Source organism: Archocentrus centrarchus, chromosome 21, assembly GCF_007364275.1.
Source record: "Archocentrus centrarchus isolate MPI-CPG fArcCen1 chromosome 21, fArcCen1, whole genome shotgun sequence".
Lineage (NCBI taxonomy): Eukaryota > Metazoa > Chordata > Actinopteri > Cichliformes > Cichlidae > Archocentrus > Archocentrus centrarchus.
The window spans coordinates 27,605,615-27,624,530 of record NC_044366.1 but is presented as its reverse complement, the minus strand read 5'-3'; the positions used below and the strand labels follow the sequence as shown (position 1 = coordinate 27,624,530).

Here is an 18,916-nt window from a genome sequence, read left to right as displayed (position 1 = left end):
CACACACACACACACACACACACACACACACACTGCTAAAAGATCATCAAGGTTTATGGCAAATTTGGGGAATCTATACTCAGACCCAGTTATTGTAGAAATCCTGGATTCTGAACCCTTTGGAATTCTAGGATTTCTAAATTTGTTTTGTAAAATTTGGTCTGTTTTTATCTTAGTGATATTTATAAATAAACAACCTGACTAAACTTATAAAACACAATACAGTATTTTTTTTTTCCTTTGGGCACAGTGAGTAATTATTCATAGTCTAGGTTCAAAAACATAAGTACACCTCTGGCTAAAAACTTCTCCCAACCCTACATGGATTCAGGTATTGCAGTAAAGAAAATACGGTGGGAAGTGAAGACTCCTAGTCACGAACACTTTCACAGGTCCTCGGAAGAAGCATTATAGGAGAAGCCGGGGAGGAAATACAGGCAAAGGCAAAACACCACCAGAAATTTCCACAACCTCATAAAAAAACACTGTGGCATCATCATATCACAGATTTGCAAACAACAACTTGGATGTTCTCCAGACTTTTGGGACAGTTTTGTGTACTTTTGTCAGTGTATTGCAGTAGGTTTCACACACACGACAAATCCTCATCATCTGGAGTGTGAAGCATGGAGGAAGGCTCGTCGTAGTTTGAGGCTGATTTGCGACCTCAGGGCCTGGGCGCGTTGCAGTCACATGAAAGCGAATTGGTATTTAGGCTGACCTCAGCCTAAATGCAATGCAGCGGGATGACTTTAATGACTTGAAGATGAAGCTTTTAGAGGCAGAATGTCCAAAAAAGAAACAAAAAAATCCCTCTTCATCACTGTGCTGGTTTTATTAGCAGTTACAGGAAACATCTAAAGGACGTTTTATGAGATGCTAAATTCAAATATTTCGTTTTTCTCTTCTGCACTGTGAACGATTACTCATGTGTCTAAATGAAAGATGAACTGTTTGTGTTTTATTAGTTTAATCACACTGACTTTGTCTATTTTTGTGACTTAAATGAAGAATAGATCACATTTATGAATCATCAGTGCAGTCCTAGTAAGTCCAAAGGGTTCAAAAATTTAGTACCAGGATTTCACAGCTGCAAATAAAGTGACTTCTCCTCTCAGAAAAAAATGATTGTGAAAGGACAAGAAAACCTGCATTGAGCTGAACGCTGGTAAAACGCTGAGGACCTGCAGAGTCGAGCCATAATTCTGAGTTGAGTTTGTTACTGTGGCCAACACCCTTTGATATACTTCTTTAATCTGTTGTTCAAATATCAAAACATTCATTAGTACAGTTCTAAGCTCTTGCTGCTGAGATTGAGAAACAGTTCAGTAAACACTTTCATATGTTTGCTCATTATTCCATTTCATATTAAATATCTGTGAGTTTTAAGCTGAATAAGTGTAAGCATAATCATAAAATGCCATTTATTCAAATTTTATATAGCATTAAGCGGTTGATTATTTTATTACTAGTGCAGCAATCCCTCTTAAAATTATTATTTTGTGCAGTGGCAGGAAAGGAAATCTTAACCTGCCGGCATTTTGCTGTAATCTGTCAACTGTATGATATGTATTTGCTTTTGGAAGTTTTGTATTAGTTGGCCAATCTTACGTGAATTAGGCGGGAATTCTCCTGCACTGCACTTTGTCTGCTACATTGCAAGGTACTGTTGTAACGTGAAAACCATAAAGTGGATCCAGTTACAGCTGTGTGGCTTTACGACTTTGTTTCACTGCACACAGTAATCGTTAGGAGACAAATACACTGGCACACACATTCTAGTGAGACTTACTGGTTCCCACAGGTCTCCCCCACCAGCTAAGAATGATGTGAAAGCAAAATAACTGTAAAACCCACCACAATAATATCTTCTTCATTTTCTAGGATACCTCTCCAGTAAGTTGCTCTTTTTTGTGTTCATTATTCCCGTGACAGGAGAACCACTGTCTGCGGATCAAGATTTTGGGAGACTGCTACTACTGCGTGTCTGGTCTGCCAGAGGCGAGGGCCGACCACGCCCACTGCTGCGTGGAGATGGGGTTGGACATGATTGAGGCTATCTCGTAAGTTGTCCCCTGACTTTAACAGAGCGTTGTTTAGCTGTGGCTGTAATTAAAATGCCTAAATATGCAAAATGGTAATGGAAGCTGTATACCATACAGTGGTGGGACAGATGGATAATTTCCAGATGCAGCTTTAGTTATAGTTTTTGTTCCATAAGTCTTGCCGTGTATGGAAGTAGTACTGAATAACATCACTTGTTTCCAGCATATATAGAAAAAAATGACAATCTGATATCTGATGGGTTGAGGTTACAGTTCTAGGCTCGAGGCCGACAGACTGAGTGGGGCTGGTGAAGGTTATAAAACGTCTGTGACTCCCTCCCCAAAGAGACTACATGGTCCTCGATACTTTTTATTTTTTCCCAGCAGAGTCTTAAGTTTCCAAGCCGTCACAGCTGATCAGCCTTACTTTGCTGTTAGCATTATCACCTCCATCAGTTCATCTGTCCATCTGTCCACTTTTTTTTTTCCTTCTCTATCCTGTTTGGAACAGCAAAGCTCTGTGGAGGGATGCTATTCTAGGATGCACTGACCTATTACTCAAGGGTAGAACTTGACAGAACAATATGCGCATTCCCTTTCATGCCAAAAGTTACATTAGAACATTAAACTGTCACTTCTCTGCTGTAAATATGAAGCTAATGGCAGCAGTAATTATTTCCCCAAATTTCCCTTCAGATAACAGAAAATTGATTCATTGAGCAGCTCCGTTAAGAAATGAATCGAGCAGAAATGTGAACGGTTTATTGATTCCAACTTGTCAAATGTGAGGATCCTCTTCTTTCAAACACCTGCATTTCATTTACTCTGTACACCTGTATGCATGTAGTGATTAAAGTGCCTAAACAGGAAGTTGCTTGCAGACAAAAGTAGGGATATTAGATGCATAGAAAAAAATGTGCGCTCTCTGGGACACACACACACACACACACAAAAATGTTTTCTGTTTCTTGCAGGCTGGTACGGGAGGTGACTGGGGTTAACGTCAACATGCGAGTGGGCATCCACAGTGGCAGAGTGCACTGTGGGGTGCTGGGGCTCAGGAAGTGGCAGTTTGATGTCTGGTCCAATGATGTCACACTAGCAAATCAGATGGAAGCTGGGGGCAAAGCGGGGTATGTCTCTCCAGTTATATTCAAGTTCAGACTACCTACAAACTCCAATTCCTTTTTGGAATTCCAAAAAGGTTGGAATGCTGTGTAAAATTGTAAGAATAAAAGAATGCAATGATTTGCAAATGTCATAAACCCATATTTTATTCACAATAGAGCATAGAACACATATCAAATGTACCATTTTAAGAAAAAATATTTGGTCATTTAGAATTTGTTTGAAAAATGAACACTTATGTGTGTGGTTCTCATTTTAGGCGTATCCATATAACTAAAGCCACTCTGAATTATCTGAATGGGGACTACGATGTGGAACCGGGAACAGGAGGAGAAAGAAATGCCTACCTGAAGAAGCACAACATAGAAACCTACCTCATTGTGGGCTGCAGTCAGAAAAGGGTATCTTACTTATTACTGTCTTACAGGCTTTAGTACACACATACATGATTATTAAACACTAGGGGGCAGAAAAATCATAAAAGCTGTAACTTATGACTTATAATGGGACATATTATCCATTATTATGGCCCTTATTGCTTTTTACTCCTGTTTGACCTTTAGTAGTTCCAGAACAAAGGCTGTTTAGCTGCAGATTTAGCCGAGGCATAGACTGGAAAGGGGCCCCCATCACCACCACCTTACCTGATGCATGCACGGTGGTGGTGCCATTGCAGGACAAATTTTCAAAATGAAAAGCACTCCTTGTCTGGATGACCCTGCGTTGCCCATTACCTGCACATAATTTGGTCAGTTGAATAATATTTAAAGTTCAAGGAAATCCAATGTTAATGGATCTCCCAGTGTTGACCTACAGTTGTGGTCAGAAGTTTCTATCCACTCAGCATGGGCATGAATGTCAGGGTAATTTGAGCTTTTTCCAGGGTGGAATGATTGTACAGCATACATCTTTAATGAAAAAAGAATCGGATGCACAAGTTTGAATTTTTTTTGGATTTTCTCTAATCCACACAGGGTCAAAAGTATACATATAGGCTCAAATTTTGGTGAAATGTTCCTTAGCAAGTTGCACCTCAACCAGATGCTTTTTGTTGCAAGCAACAAGCTTCTGGTATAATTCTGGCTGGATGTTTGACCGCTCTTCTTGAGAGAATTGGTACATTTAAATTAGTTGGTTTCCTGGCACAGACCTGGTTTTTCAGCCCAGTCCACAAATTTTCAGCAGGTTTGGGGTCAGGGTTTTGAGAAGGCCATTTCAGAGGTTCGGTGGGTCATTTCTAAACAACTGCAGATTCTAGGACCATCAGTTCAAACAACTGTATACAAGTACAAGTTATTCTGATGTGTCACCACTTTACCAAGGTCTGGAGGAAAACCCAAATTGTCATCCTCCAATGAGAGAAAATTGGTTAGGATGTTCAGGAATGACCCAGGAACCACCAAGGCTCAAGCCTGCCAGGAGCTGGAAACTGCTGGAACATCAATGTCACTGTCCACAGTGACCCCTTTCTGACCGACCGGGTGCCGGTGCCGGTGCCGGTATTTGGACAGTGAAGCAAGTTTCACTTCACCGTGGACTGACAGGGTGCCAACCAAGAAAGAAGCCCCAGCTCCAAAATTGTCACCTTCAAGCTTGACAGAAATTTGCAGCTGCCCACATGGACATGCAAAATGCCTTCTTCGGAAAAGTTTTATAGTCAAATGAGACAAATATTTTGCCACAATGCCAAGAGGTATGTTTGGAGGAATAAAGGTGAGGCTTTCAAACCTAAGATACACTGTACCAGCTGTCATCATGGTGGGGCTGTTTTGCTCCCAGTGGTACTGGTGCATTGCCTAAAATGGTTAGAATTAATGAAGGAGGAGGACCTCCAAATTGTTCAACCTCACCTCAAATCAACAGCGACATGGTTGAAACTTAGACACAGTTGGGTGTTCCAACAAGAAAATGACCCTGAGCACATTAGTGGGTGTCTGTAGCTCAGGAGGTAGAGCAGGTTATCTAGTAATTGGAAGGTTAGTGGTTCGATCCCTGGCTAGGCCAGTGTACATGCCAAAGTATCCTTGGTCAAGATATTAAACCCCAAGTTGTTCTTTGATGCATCCATTGGAGTTTGAATATTAGAAAGAAGTGCTCATATAAGTGTGTGTGTGAATAAGGCATGTTGTTTAAGCTTCTGGAATGGCCTTCCAAAACCCCGACCCCAGGTAAATGAACTCTACCAATTCTGCCAAAAAGACTGTACAAATATCCAGCCAGAATGGTTTTGGCTAGCAAAGTGTCTGTTAGAGGTGCAACTTGCTAAAGTTAGAGCTAACTTTAGCTCTAAAGTTGCTAAAGTTAGCTGAATATTAGTTGCGGTCACCCAGTGTGGATTAGAGAAAATCCTAAATAAATTCAAACTTGTGCACCCAATTATTGTTAAGTCATTAAAGAGGTTTGCTGAACAATAAATTCAACCCAGGAAAAAGAACAGTTCAAAAAAATCATTAAAAGCCCAAAATTACCATGACATTCATGCCCATGATGAGTGGATATAAACTTTTGATCACAGTGTACTGTATTGTGATTATGGATATCGACACAATCAAGCAGCCCTAGTTCAGCTCACAGTAGAAACTTTAACAGACTTAACTATTAAGTGAAACCAATGAAAATAACTTCATAATAACTAATAATAACTAATAACTTCATGCTCCATAGAATTGAGGGATAATACTCTGTAGTTTCCTGATAGCAAAAGTTTTCACATTGTTATATTAAAAAAAATCAGTTAAGTCTTTTTTGTTTAAATGTAGTCAGTCTTGTTTCTAAAATTTCACTTACAGTGAAAAATTTCTGTGGTTTAAATATTTACTGACTTGATTAATACTCAGTATTAATAACAGCAACAGCATTTTTTTTTTGTAGTCTGCATGTTTACTCTCTTTGAGAGGGAGACTGAGTGGTCCTCACTCCCACAGAACATTGTTTACAAGCCTCTCATGTCACTCTTCAGCTTTTTGACGGTCTACAGCTTTTAAAAATGCTTATGGTAAAAGGTAAAAAAATAGCGTTTTAACCATCCTACAAGCATGTTTACAGCTCAGTTAGCCTGGCACTATTTACAGATTAAGCTGAGGGCTGATGGCACATGTGTGGCAAGGTCAAAAAAATATATTATTTAACTTCCCAGAATTCCACTGAAGCCTCCTTGTGTGGGTGTTGAATTATTCTAAAGCTAAGGAGAGTATGTGGGATTTCCCTAGATCACAAAAACTGAACAAACAGATCTTTTTGGTATATTTTATAATACACACAGCCAGTCAAAACTGCCCTTATCATCTGTGTTTATAAACTGGGACTCTGTCTCATGCAAACTGCATTTTGGGAAGATATGAGTTCATCTCTGCTTCACTGCATGAGCTCAAGCTTGCTTATGACCAGACTTTTATCAGCTGTCTCTGTCCTCCAGCAGCATCACAAGCTGGGACTATAGATAGCATGTCATGTGAAGTGATATCGCCTTCTCATTTCTCTGGCCATGCTGGAAGACAGAAGGATGATTGTGCAGTCTAATTATTTCAGTTACTTTTTATCTTCTCATTTTTTTTTTTCCTTTGTCAAATACATCCTAGAGCCAGGATGCAGCTCTAACAACAGGACTAAAAAGAAATAAAATGATTACAGATAACATCTCAGGAAACCTTTTAACACACCAGAAGCACAAAAGGAATATTTTTTCTTCTTTTTTCTATTTTTCCCTCTGCATTTTGGAGAAGTTTCAGTGTCACATGTTAAACAACACGATGCAGCTGCTGGAGGATCATTCTGACTCGAGGTTGCAACACTATGTAGATTCAGGTAATCAGTGTTGGTGATATATTCAGGTTACATGTGGGGGCCCAAATTTCTTTTCTTTCTTTCTTTTTTTTTTTAACTCATATGACAGTGTGAGGAACGCAAATTACGCAGAATCTGATGTTTTCACTTCTGATCTGTTTTTTTTTTTTTTGTTTGTTTGTTTACAGTGTGATCTCAGTCTGATCAGTCAAGTTGGAATTCATGTAACTGTTACATGATTTGCTGACGTCTGCTGCACATTTATTTTATTTGGTCCTTATTTTATTGGTTTATTTTTAACAGGGACCATTTACATTGACAAACATTCCTGTAATTGTACCTGAGCTAGCCGCAGGCTAATCAACAACCTAAAAGCAAAAGCAATTCATAATATCATCAGATACTGTGGCAGAAGCGTGTCTCCAAGTTTACTTTTAGACTACAGCGTGTGACAGATTTGTGCATGCAGATCATTTCAGGACCTTCATAAGTGCTCGCCTGAAGACAGGTTTAAATGAACCGTTTAAAAAAATGAGAACAGATGAATGAAAACTGACAGAGAGGTACAGCTTATCTGAAATTCTTGTTGCCAAACTAAACGCAGTAGGAGAGAGTTTGTTTTCGTTCTGTAAAACCAGTTTTCTGCATTTTATCTCTTACAGAAAGAGGAAAAGGCCATGATTGCCAAAATGAGCCGACAGAGGACCAACTCTGTCACCCACAACAGCGGACACTGGACAGACCGACCCTTTTACAACCATTTGGGTGGACGCCAGATCTCCAAAGATTTGAAGAGGATGGTAAGAGCAAATTAAAAAGAAAAACTGTTATTAAATAGATTAAAAGTATTCTAATTGTCTGCTTTGTAGCACTGCTGTTTTTGATGTTATTAGAGTGCTAAAGCGAGGTGACTCTCCTGCCAATATCTCATCTCAGCTCTCATTTGGTGATGAAGCTGGCCTATTGTTATTACCCATAATCCTGTGATCTGCAGTCCTGGTAAGCAGCAGCAATGGCCCTTTGCGGCGCACTCCGCCTCTCACACCTTACCCGGGCTTTGAGAGGCTCTCAGGAGTACTCACAGGGTGGGGGAGACAACAGCAACGTAGGTGGCTGCAGTGAAGTGGGAAATATAGCAACAGCAGAAAGATGGAACGTTAGTGAGACTGATTGTTATTTACATACTGTAGCTCTTCCTGCTGAGCCCAGCCTGCAAATAGTGACTCACTCAGTGAATGGATGCACCTATACCTGACACACACACACACACATACACACACACACACACACACACACACACACACACACACACACACACACACACACACACACACACACACACACACACACGCACACACACGCAGAGGGAGAGAGAAGTTATATATTGTGGAAGTGGATGAGTGGAAAAAAATGGCTGGATACACTATCCTGCCAAAAGTATTCACTCACCCATCCTAATCATTGAATTTAGGTGTTCCAGTCACTTCCATGGCCACAGGTGTATAAACCAAGCATGCAGACTGCTTCTACAAACATTTGTGAAAGAATGGGTCGCTCTCAGGAGCTCAGTGAATTCCAGCGTGGTACCGTGATAGGATGACACCTGTACAACAAGTTAGTGGTTAGTGCAGCTATTAGTGGTTTTATAACAAAGTGGAAGTGATTGGGAACAACAGCAACTCAACTATGAAGTGGTAGGCCACGTAATATCACAGAGTGGGGTCAGTGGATACTGAGGTGCACAGTGCACAGAGGTCACCAACTTTCTGCAGAGTCAATCACTACAGACCTCCAAACTTTATGTGGCCTTCAGATTAGCTCAAGAACAGTGTGTAGAGAGCTTCATGGAATGTGTTCCCATGGCCGAGCAGCTGCATCCAAGCCTTACATCACCAAGCACAATGCAAAGTGTCAGATGCAGTGGTGTAAAGCATGCCGCCACTGGACTCTAGAGCAGTGGAGACGTGTTCTCTGGAGTGATGAATCACACTTCTTCATTTGGTACTCTGATGGCTGAGTCTGAGTTTGGTGGTTGTCAGGAGAACGGTACTTGTCTGACTGCATTGTGCCAAGTGTAAAGTTTGGTGGAGGGGTTATTATGGTGTGGGGGTGTTTTTCAGGAGTTGGGCTCAGCCCCTTTAGTTCCAGTGAAAGGAACTCTTAATGCTTCAGAATACCAAAACATTTTGGACAATTTGATGCTCCCAACTTTGTGGGAACAGTTTGGGGATGGACCCTTCCTGTTCCAACATGACTGCACACCAGTGCACAAAGTAGGTCCATAAAACATGGATGAGGGAGTTTTGGTGTGGAAGAACTTGACTGGCCTGCACAGAGTCCTGACCTCAACCTGACAGAACACCTTTGGGATGAATTAGAGCAGAGACTGTGAGCCAGGCCTTCTCATCCAACATCAGAGTCTGACCTCACAAATGTGCTTCTGGAAGAATGGTCAAAAAATCCCATAAACACTCCTAAACCTTGTGGAAAGCCTTCATAGAAGAGTTGAAGCTGTTAGAGCTGCAAAGGGTGGGCCGGCATCATGTTAAACCCTCTGGATTAAGAATGGGATGTGAGTGAATACTTTTGGTAATATAGTGTACATTGCTATTCTACCCACTCTTTTTTTTAAATCATTAATATTCACAAAAAACCATTGGTTAAAGGTAAATTCCATCATTTTTTTTACATCAAGAATACAAAAACAGCCACGCTTGTAATTATGCTATCTTGTGAAAAGTAGTTAATTATCTTGTTATCTCAATATAGCAAAGCTGTTTTTCCCATGATAACAAGTTCATTATTTCATTAACATGCAAAATTAAAAGGGTTGTTTCTTCCCTGTGTTGTTATCATCTTGGGTCATGCATATTAGCCTATTATTGACATGCACAAGGATGAGTCATAACTAATTCACTCACAGCTCGTGTTTTTTCTTTCCAAGCCATCTCACCTTTGAAAATCAGAAAATGAAATATTGAGCCAGTCTATCAACTCAGGAGAAAAAAGCTGTACTTACTTACTGAAATAAACAGCCAGGTCGTCTTCATGGCTGCCAAGTTGCCCATATGTATCTCGTGCTCACAAGAAGGTAAAAGTGATTTTCTTGTAACATCTTGTTATGCTGAGAAGATCACAGAGAGAGAAAGAGAGAGTTCGTCCTTTTCTTTTAGTCCCACATAATAAGATAAGTCAACCCGATAACAACAACAGCAAAAAATAACTGCAAGAACAGCCTTTTTCTGCTTCTGTGATTTTCTCATCCTGAAGACCCGCTCAGGTTGTTGCATCATCGATGATATCTGCACTTTTGTAACAGAAAGCCTGCATGACAGTTGGAGTTTGTGGCAAATGCCCACATCTTTCAGAGGGATATTATTATTATTCATTTCCAATGTGGGAAAATCTAATCAGAAAATAAGGAAATATTGCCCTTGGCTTCACAGAGGTGCATAACAAAAAACAAGACTACCCCTTTAATACTTGATGTCAAAAAGACAGAACTTAAAGTGACACTTTAAGATGGGCACGTGTTATAACAATGTTAGTGTAATGTAAGGTTGTGAATACAGCCAGGCAGAGCAGTATGAATAATTTCACTGGATATAGTGCAGCATGTACACAGTGCAGTGACAAAGCTGGAGCCTATCTCAGCTGTCATAGAGTGAGAGGGGGTGTAGATGAGAGGTCACCAGGCCATCACGGTCAACTGAGAATCACCACATAACTTAAGGAAGTGGGGGGAAAGCCGCACAGGCACAGGGAGAACATGGAAACGTCGCACAGAAAGGCTCCAGCTGACCGGGAGTTTCAAGCCAGGAGAGTTCTTGCTGCAAGACCGCAATCATAAGCACTGCACCGCTGTGCTGCCCAAATACTGTGTTATACTAATTAAAATGTACTTATCAGCCTGTGCTTTTATTTTGAAAGACAGATCAATTCTGCAGGTCCTGCTTTAAAATGATTTTTTTTTTTAAAACTGTGTGCACAGTTAAGTAAACTGTTTATTTTTTCTAAATTTTTATGTGACCCACAGCGGGCTCTGCAGCAGACTTGTAGCTCTATTTAGAATAAATGCTGCAGCAACGCTGCATAAAAAAGAAACAACAGCAAAGTGATGATAGACTGAGTGGATCCTTGTGGCACTTAGAGCTAAGGCCGCTCAGCATAAAAAACAGCTTATCTCTCATCGTCCTGGATGAATACGTTCAATTACTTGTCCCGACTTCGCGTCAGCAGCTGCGTTGTTTCTCTTCCTTCAGTGTCCTAATATCAGATGAGTGTGTCACCAGAGTCCTTTAAAAGTTTGCAGAAACATGAGCGTGTTTGACATCAACTTTATTTGCTGCAGCTCTGCCTTTCTTCATTGTCAGCCCCTGTTTTCCTTCTGCCTATCAGTCTCTCGCTCCGTATCTCTGTAGTCTTCATTAATAACCTGGGAAACTCTAAAGCGAGTTGCTGAAACAGAGCTGTAAAGTGTGAGGAATCAAATATGCACAGAACAGACTTGGGAGGTATTCAGGATTTTACACGTGTACTTCTTTATCTGCTGCCCATTCAGCAGCTTGCTTTTAGCAGGAACGCAGATATTTTAGTTTTTGCTGCTTGCTTCCTATTTGATGTCATTTTTTTCTCTCTTGTTACAGCCTTTGCATGCAGAAGTTAGCTGTGCTGCTTATTTCCTCAGCATAGACATTCACGTGTTTCTCCACAAGAGGGAGGTAGAGATGTTTGATTATCTGCAAGGGGTAATATGGCCAAACTCATGAGTGCAGTCGTTTAATGTGAGGGGATAGCTCTGAACATAGTACAAACTGAGTAACAATAATTGATGATTATTTAAACTGAATAATGGGATTGCATAATAAAAAAAAAATACTGGGACGTGTTCACATTTTCCAAGACACAGAACTGAAAACCGAAATTTTTCCAGGAGAACTCACCAAAAGTTTTAAAGTTGTGTGTTTTGTATCTGTTTATAAACCTATCCTATCTTTGCATTTCAGTTGTTTTTTGTTTTTTTTAAGAAAAAGGGGGTGAAAATGAGATTTGAAACTCATCTTGTTTGCCTCTGCTCAACAATAAAACCTCCACTTCTCACGTCTTTATTTTGCTCATTTTATCGGTTTATCTGCACTCCAGAACTCGAAAGCTGCAGAAAACTTTTAATCACACGTCATTTATTTTTATTTATTTATTTTTTTGCTGATCAGAGATCAGAATGGATGAGCAGTACAAAATCTTGAGCTGCGTTTGATGCGAATACCTTTCGTTCAGTCGACATCTGCGTGATTTTAAAAAAATAAAAAATGTTCCTCTCTGCTGGCTTCCAGCCACAGGGAACCTCTCCCTTTGTGCTTATTTTTCATTTGGCTCAGGCTAATCATTATGTCATCAGGCCCCCAATAGCTGTTATTTTCAAAATGACAATGGCAGCGTTGCAGTTGTTCATTATTTGTGAAGATAAATTGAACAAGCTTCAATCAGAGGACTGCGGATGGGCCGAGGCTTCTTAATCTGGTTTGAAAAGGAAAATGAGAAAATTAAAATAATTTGTAGCAAGGTTCAATCGAAGTAATAACCGCCTCTGAATGGTGTCTATAAATCACATAAATGTCTTATCTAAAGGATTTAAAGCACTGTGGTGTTATAACTCATTCATGTGGTGAAAACTGTGTGGGTGTTGCTGTTAATGTTGAGCTGTCTTTCATTAGCTGAAGACGACTTGGGAGATTTCTTGGGCTGCAGCTAATTTTTCTATGAATTTTTAAAGCTGCAGTCCATAAAGTCTGAGTTGTATTAAAAGGCCATTTAGGTGTAAAGAAAAAGAAAGTAGAACCAATCATGAGATTCCAAATCTTTCACCACGTGTTGCAGTAAAACTTCTATTTCCTGTTCTCCTTTCTCTTTTGCAGGGCTTTGAAGACCCCAAAGATAAGTGAGTAGCGACTCGTCGTGCTTTTGTTGTGTCTTTTGTCTGTGTGCCACGTATCAGGACTTGTTCTTGCTTGGCCTTAGGCAGTGGGCAGTGAGCCTGAACAGGAGGTGAAAGAGAGGAGTAAACACTTTAAAACACAAATATGATTATCACCGGTAATTTCAGGTGGAAAGTCAGAATAAATGACATTTGAGTTGCAGGATGTTGCTGTGCAAGATCTCTGACTTAAATAAATACCCATTAGGTACATATAGTGGCTCCATAGCATGTGAAAGAGTGCTGGTTCAAGCCCAAGAGGAGAAACAAATCCCTGAGACGGTTGTGTCTGGAAGGGCAGCTAGAATAAAAAAAAATGGTGCCAAATCAAATAAATGAGCTGACCCGTTGTGACTAAAGAAGCTTTTAGACATGTACAGTAATGCTAAAGTATTGTGTGGGATGCTATTTATAGAGTACTGTATATAAAGTATTCAAAGTCTGTTGATTACGGTTCAGATTTCAACACACTGCAGTTTTGAAAATCTCTGTGTGTGCTGGTGTTATTTTAAATTCTTCCTTCAGTTTGAAATTCAGACTCAGTGGAGAAAAAAAACCTTGTCAATAAGTGGCTATAATTCCTCAACAGCAGCATTTTTCTTCAGACCTTGAAATCAAAACTGTGAGTCTGCACTTTAAGCCTTTATTCATCGTGCAACTGCAACTCGAATATATTTTTGTGCACACCTAAAATAACAAAAATTGTGTCAGCGTCCATAAATATGCAAACCTATCTGAGTCTGGCTGTTAGACCACAAATTTAGGCACAGATGATCTGGCTTTGGATTGTTATTAGTCATCTAATGCTGCTTGGAGGACAGATGAAATGAGTCGCAGGATTGTTTCTGGCTAATAAATGCTTTCAGTTGCCGTTTAGTATGACCCACCTGTATGAGCGCTAATGTCTACATTCTGAATCCCCAGCTGAGTCTATTGCTGCTGAATGGAGCTTATGTTCTTAATGTGGTGTGCTATCAAGATTCATACAGAATAATAATAATTTTAAAAAAAGACAGAGGAAGGGTTGTTTAACCCAAAGGCTCTCAGTGATCAAAGAGGAGCTGTCATCTATGGAGAAGCTGTCCTCCTCTTCTCCTCCCAAACTGTTCTGTATCTGTGGGTTTGTTCTGAGCGGAACGTCCGAGCTGACAGCCTCTGCTCCGGGCTACGGCACACATCTTACTTCTTATGCAGACGGACAGTTTTTCAGAGTTGAGAGGGAGTACATGTTGGGTTTTTCGTCAGCTGCTACTAGGAAACATCACTAGATACGATGTCATGGCTCGGTTTGGAAATCTGTTTCCATCCGTCTGAAAATCATATTTTAAAGCTTGACGTCAGAGAGACAATAAGTTGTGGAAAAACAATCCTTTCTTTCCATTACATTGAGGCCTTAAATGCCACAGATTAGCGCTACAGTACCAACATTAAAAAGCGTCAGTTTTTGTGTAGTTGTCTAATTGTAGCAAAGCCTTTAAAGGTCAGGTCATGCCAGAATATATACAAAATACTTTGTTATTCCAATTAATTCCTTAACAACTCCTAAAATTTAGTCAGTAGTTGTTAAAGAAGTATATTGGCTTGATTGAAGTTCTTTAAGAAATCAACGGGTAGAAAAGTTTCGCTGCCACAGAAGCTAAACAGCCTTTTTCACTCAGCATGAGATGTAAATGTCAATCAGTCTCATCTTGTTTTATTCAGGCATTTCATTTTCAGAAACACACAGGAAAACCTAAACCCAGAGGACGAGGTGGACGAGTTTCTGGGCCGGGCCATCGACGCGCGCAGCATCGACCGCCTGCGCTCGGAACACGTCAAGAAATTCCTGCTCACCTTCAGAGAGCCTGACCTGGAGAAAAAGGTTAGCGCGCAGACACGCACGCACACACATGCAGACTGCCAATATAGCAGCAGATAATTGGCCGTGACAAGCAATCTTCTTTGTGCAAAAAGCTGTCTCTTTTCAGTCCCTTGAGGAAGTCATTCAGGGCAAAGTATAACAGAGAAAGGGGGGGAAGTGGGGTTTTAAATGGAGGGAGAGAAGCTGCTTCAGAGAGGGAGTGACAGGCTGAGAAGAGGTTAGAGGTTAGGTTGCTACAAAAGGAATTTGGGGGGAAAGGGGAAAGGAGTCGAGTCCTGTTTTTACTTCATGTTATGGTGAAAGTGTTAGGAAGACTTCTAGGAGATCAGAAGGAATTTTGGAGAGCCTCCGGTTCAGTGTGTGTGTGTGTGTGTGTGTGTGTGTGTGAGATCTCTTCTGCCTTCAGGCTCATGTGCAATCTTAAAATCCTGTTGATCCACAGTTTGATTTTTTGATCTGACAGTTTTGGAGCACAGCTACCAGGATGACTGCAGCACATGTCATATAGATCAGTTGATATTGAGAAGCACCAAACAGAAATGTCACAAAGATTACATTTTTTTTTTTAATTCTTGAAGGATTGTAAATAGTTTATTGATAGTGGATTTCTGTTCAGCTGTAAAATGCCAATAACCAATTTGTATTAAAAAAAAAAAAAAAAACTTCAAGAAACATCTCAAAACAAACTTCAGCTGACAAATTTTTCTGCTTTCAAATATCAATACTCACTTCAATTCAGTTCGTGAGCAAATTATTGATTGAGTGCTTTAGGTTCAAAGTCATGCAGATATTTTCCTTTCAGAGCTGTGCTTATTAAAAACCCGAGCCTGTGCACTCCACAGTCACAAGAATCAAATGTTCAAACTCAAACTTATTTACATTTTGTTATGTTTACTTTTGTCATTTCCTTCAAGTGTTTACTAGTTTGAAACTTGAGGATTTCGAGTTTTTTTTTTTTTTTTTTTTTGCTTTCTAATTTCAAATGGGATTTCAAAACAGAGCCGAATCTTGACGGAGTTAAATGTCAGCTGTACTAAATGTCAGCTGTGCCCAGATTCTCAGATTGGAGGGGAAGTATTTAAATAAATAAATAAAATGCTTACACTAGTTAAATCCATATCGAGTGTGAACTCATCAGTTTTGTGATTTATTGAGTTGAGTACAGCTCTGCTACAAGCATGCGTGGTGTTAAAGGGCTCCTTCCAAAGTACCCGCAGAGACATACGAGAGTCAGATCTTTCATACTTTTTTAGTATGAAAAATCTAGTTGATTTATTTTGCTATCAGGAGGAGAGAGTATAAGAAAAGTCTCTATCAGCTGCTGAACTGCTGTCTCTGTCTCCTCTCCCTCCCGCAGTACTCCAAACAGGTGGACTCCAGGTTTGGGGCTTACGTGGCCTGCGCCTCCCTCGTCTTTCTCTTCATCTGCTTCATCCAGATTGTCATTGTGCCACCGTGAGTCAACACTCGGAAATAATGCAGAGACAGGCCGATAGACGCTTGAGATTCAGATTCAGTTTACTTTGATTACAGTGTTTACCAGCTACAGCTCACACAGAGGCGAAGTTGAAGTCTGTGTTGCGGTTTGGTAAAACTGACATAAAATATATTTTTAAATTAGAGATACAATTTTTTAATTGACACTTTAAAAGGCCAGAAAGTTCTTTTATGTATTAAAATAATAAAATTAAAATGTAGTAGCTCAGCATAAACCTTTATGACTAAAACCTTGGAGAAAGGGCACTTTTTACTAAAGGTCTTAATTAATTTACATAAAAGATAATGTGAGAAGGAGTAACCAATATTCATTTTTTTTTATTGGTCTAAATGGTCTCGAATGCAGTTTTTAATTATGCAACACAATTTTAATATTCATTATTCTGCGAACTTCAGAGCCTCGGGCATCTCTGGACCCCAATTTGAGAACTACTGCTTTACCCAATGAAAATACAGTAGCTCATTAGGCAAATATCCAATCAGCCAATCACATGGCAGTAACTTGACATGGTCAAGACTGAAGTTCAAAGGTGATTTAAATGACTCTGAGTGTGGCATGGCTGTTGGTGCTGGACAGGCTGGTCTGAATATTTCAGAAACTGCTGATCTGCTTGTATCTACACACGATCATCTCTGCGGTTTACAGAGAACGGTCCGAAAAAGAGAAAATATCCTTTGAGCTGCCGTTCTGCGGGTGAACTTGTTCATGCCAGAAGTCAGCAGAGAGGTCAGAGGAGACTGGCCAGACTGCTTCCAGCTGATATTAAGGCAACAACAACTCATTACAACCAAGAAGTATCTCTAACCTCACAGCACATCGAAACTGGAAGCAGACGGGCTACAGCAGCAGAAGACCACACCAGGTGTCAGCTAAGAGCAGGAAACTGAGGCTGCAGTTTGCACGGGCTCTCCAAAAATGGACAACAGAATTTCTGCTGCAACATTTCAGATGGTTGGGACTGACTAGAATTGATGTAAACAACATGAAAGCATGCAGATCCATCCTGCCTTGTAGCAGCAGTACAGGCTGCTGATGGTGGTGGTGCAAACACTGAGGAATGTTTCCAGCACCTTGCTGAATCTATGCCATGAAGAATTTTTAAAAATTACAGAAAAAGGGGGTCCAGCCTGGTATTACTACCTGTTAAAGTGGCTGGTGAGTGTATATGGGACCAACGGACAAGACTAAAAAGGTTGATCTCATCTTACTTAGTGTTCAGAGTGTGCATTCAAACTCTGGAGCCTTACAAACCTTGCACAGCTTTTTGTCTTCATGATGTCTAAGTTCTTTTGCAAGTTCTTCAGCCTTTAGCCTTGTAATGAGGTTCATAAAGATGAATCGCTGAATAGATGAGTAATAAAAGATGATGAGTAATAAAAAAGAATATCAGATCAAAATCAGCATAATTGTACCCATGCAGCGGGCAGATTCTAAAGCTCTGGCAGATTTGGTCTCAAAGCGAACCCTCCTCTCTCTCTCTCTTTTTTTTTTATCTCCATCTGCACTCAGACGTTTCTCCCTGCCCATCTCTCAGTATTGATCTTCTTTAGCCTGCCTCTTTATTAACCTTTCTCCTCGGCACTCTCATCTCACCTCTCCCCTCTTGTCTTTTTAATCCTGTCCTTAAAGTCCCTCCTGGCCTGTCTTCTCACTTTTCATGTCTCTTATTATTTAATCAGTTTTTATAATCGCTCCTACCCTCTTAACACCCTGTTTCCTTTCCTTGCTATTATCCATTCCCCTCACACATATGCCTAAAATGTTTACTTCCACAGTATTTATACTAACACAAGGTCATAGACAATGAAGAGAACATACCTGTAGTGTTAACTTATCAGGCACCACGCAGGCTGTGAATCACAGAGTGATAAATATTGCAGCAGGTATATAATCACGTCCAATATCTTTGTTGTCTGCAGCTCCAGACTGATGATCGGCTTCTTCATCACTTGCCTCATTATCCTGACGGCTGTTATGTTCATCTCAGCTGTGTACTGCTGTTTCGGGGTGAGAAGTCTCTTCTTGTAATGAATGAAAGAAAGAAACTCAGCGCTCTGCGCAGATTTATTGCTGATATGAGGCATTACACTAAGTGATAAACAATACAAGTGATTACAGGTGCTTTTATGAGAATGTTATCCTGCAGAATAGTTGCCTTGTTTCAGTTCAGCGTCAGACATCATTCAGACAAATCTGATAAGTGTTTTATCAGGCTGCAGTTTGGATGCTGTGGTTGTGCTGAATAGTGGCCTGATAATCACTCATTTAGAAAATCAAACATATTCTCCTCAAAGCAAGTTTTTATGAGTCTCTTTCTGTGCGTATCTACTGCACGAATTATCAATCGCTAAGTTTCTCTCATGTTTATGTCTTTGAGAAAAGCCGCTCCGGTTCACATTTACTTGATCTGACATATTTAAGGAGGTTTTCTCATGTTTCCCTAGTTTGGCTCTGTTCTTGCACCAGAATAATCGCAGGAGGGTGCCTTTGTTCAACTTTGTTCTGCAAAACTTTATCCACATGAGCCAGAGTCTACTAGACTATAAAGTGCAGCAGCAACAACATAAACTGTCAGCAGTCTCTAATCACTGAGCTCAATATTTAACAAAGGCTCTAAATATCAGGTG

The 18,916-nt window shown here is 40.2% G+C and overlaps 1 protein-coding gene across 2 annotated transcripts in view; it reads left to right on the top strand.

Annotated features, from left to right (window-relative positions):
* The window catches only part of adcy5 (adenylate cyclase 5), an 88,204-nt gene that overhangs the window by 55,656 nt on the left and 13,632 nt on the right, over positions 1 to 18,916 (top strand). The window contains exons 5-12 of one of the 2 annotated variants that reach the window (XM_030757715.1): positions 1,936 to 2,063; positions 3,020 to 3,178; positions 3,433 to 3,574; positions 7,619 to 7,756; positions 12,872 to 12,894; positions 14,647 to 14,791; positions 16,149 to 16,246; positions 18,209 to 18,296. In XM_030757715.1, coding sequence (XP_030613575.1) covers positions 1,936 to 2,063; positions 3,020 to 3,178; positions 3,433 to 3,574; positions 7,619 to 7,756; positions 12,872 to 12,894; positions 14,647 to 14,791; positions 16,149 to 16,246; positions 18,209 to 18,296 — 921 coding nt within the window. Of the gene's footprint in view, positions 1 to 1,935; positions 2,064 to 3,019; positions 3,179 to 3,432; positions 3,575 to 7,618; positions 7,757 to 12,871; positions 12,895 to 14,631; positions 14,792 to 16,148; positions 16,247 to 18,208; positions 18,297 to 18,916 lie in introns of both variants that reach the window. The other variant, XM_030757714.1, reaches the window with a different exon arrangement.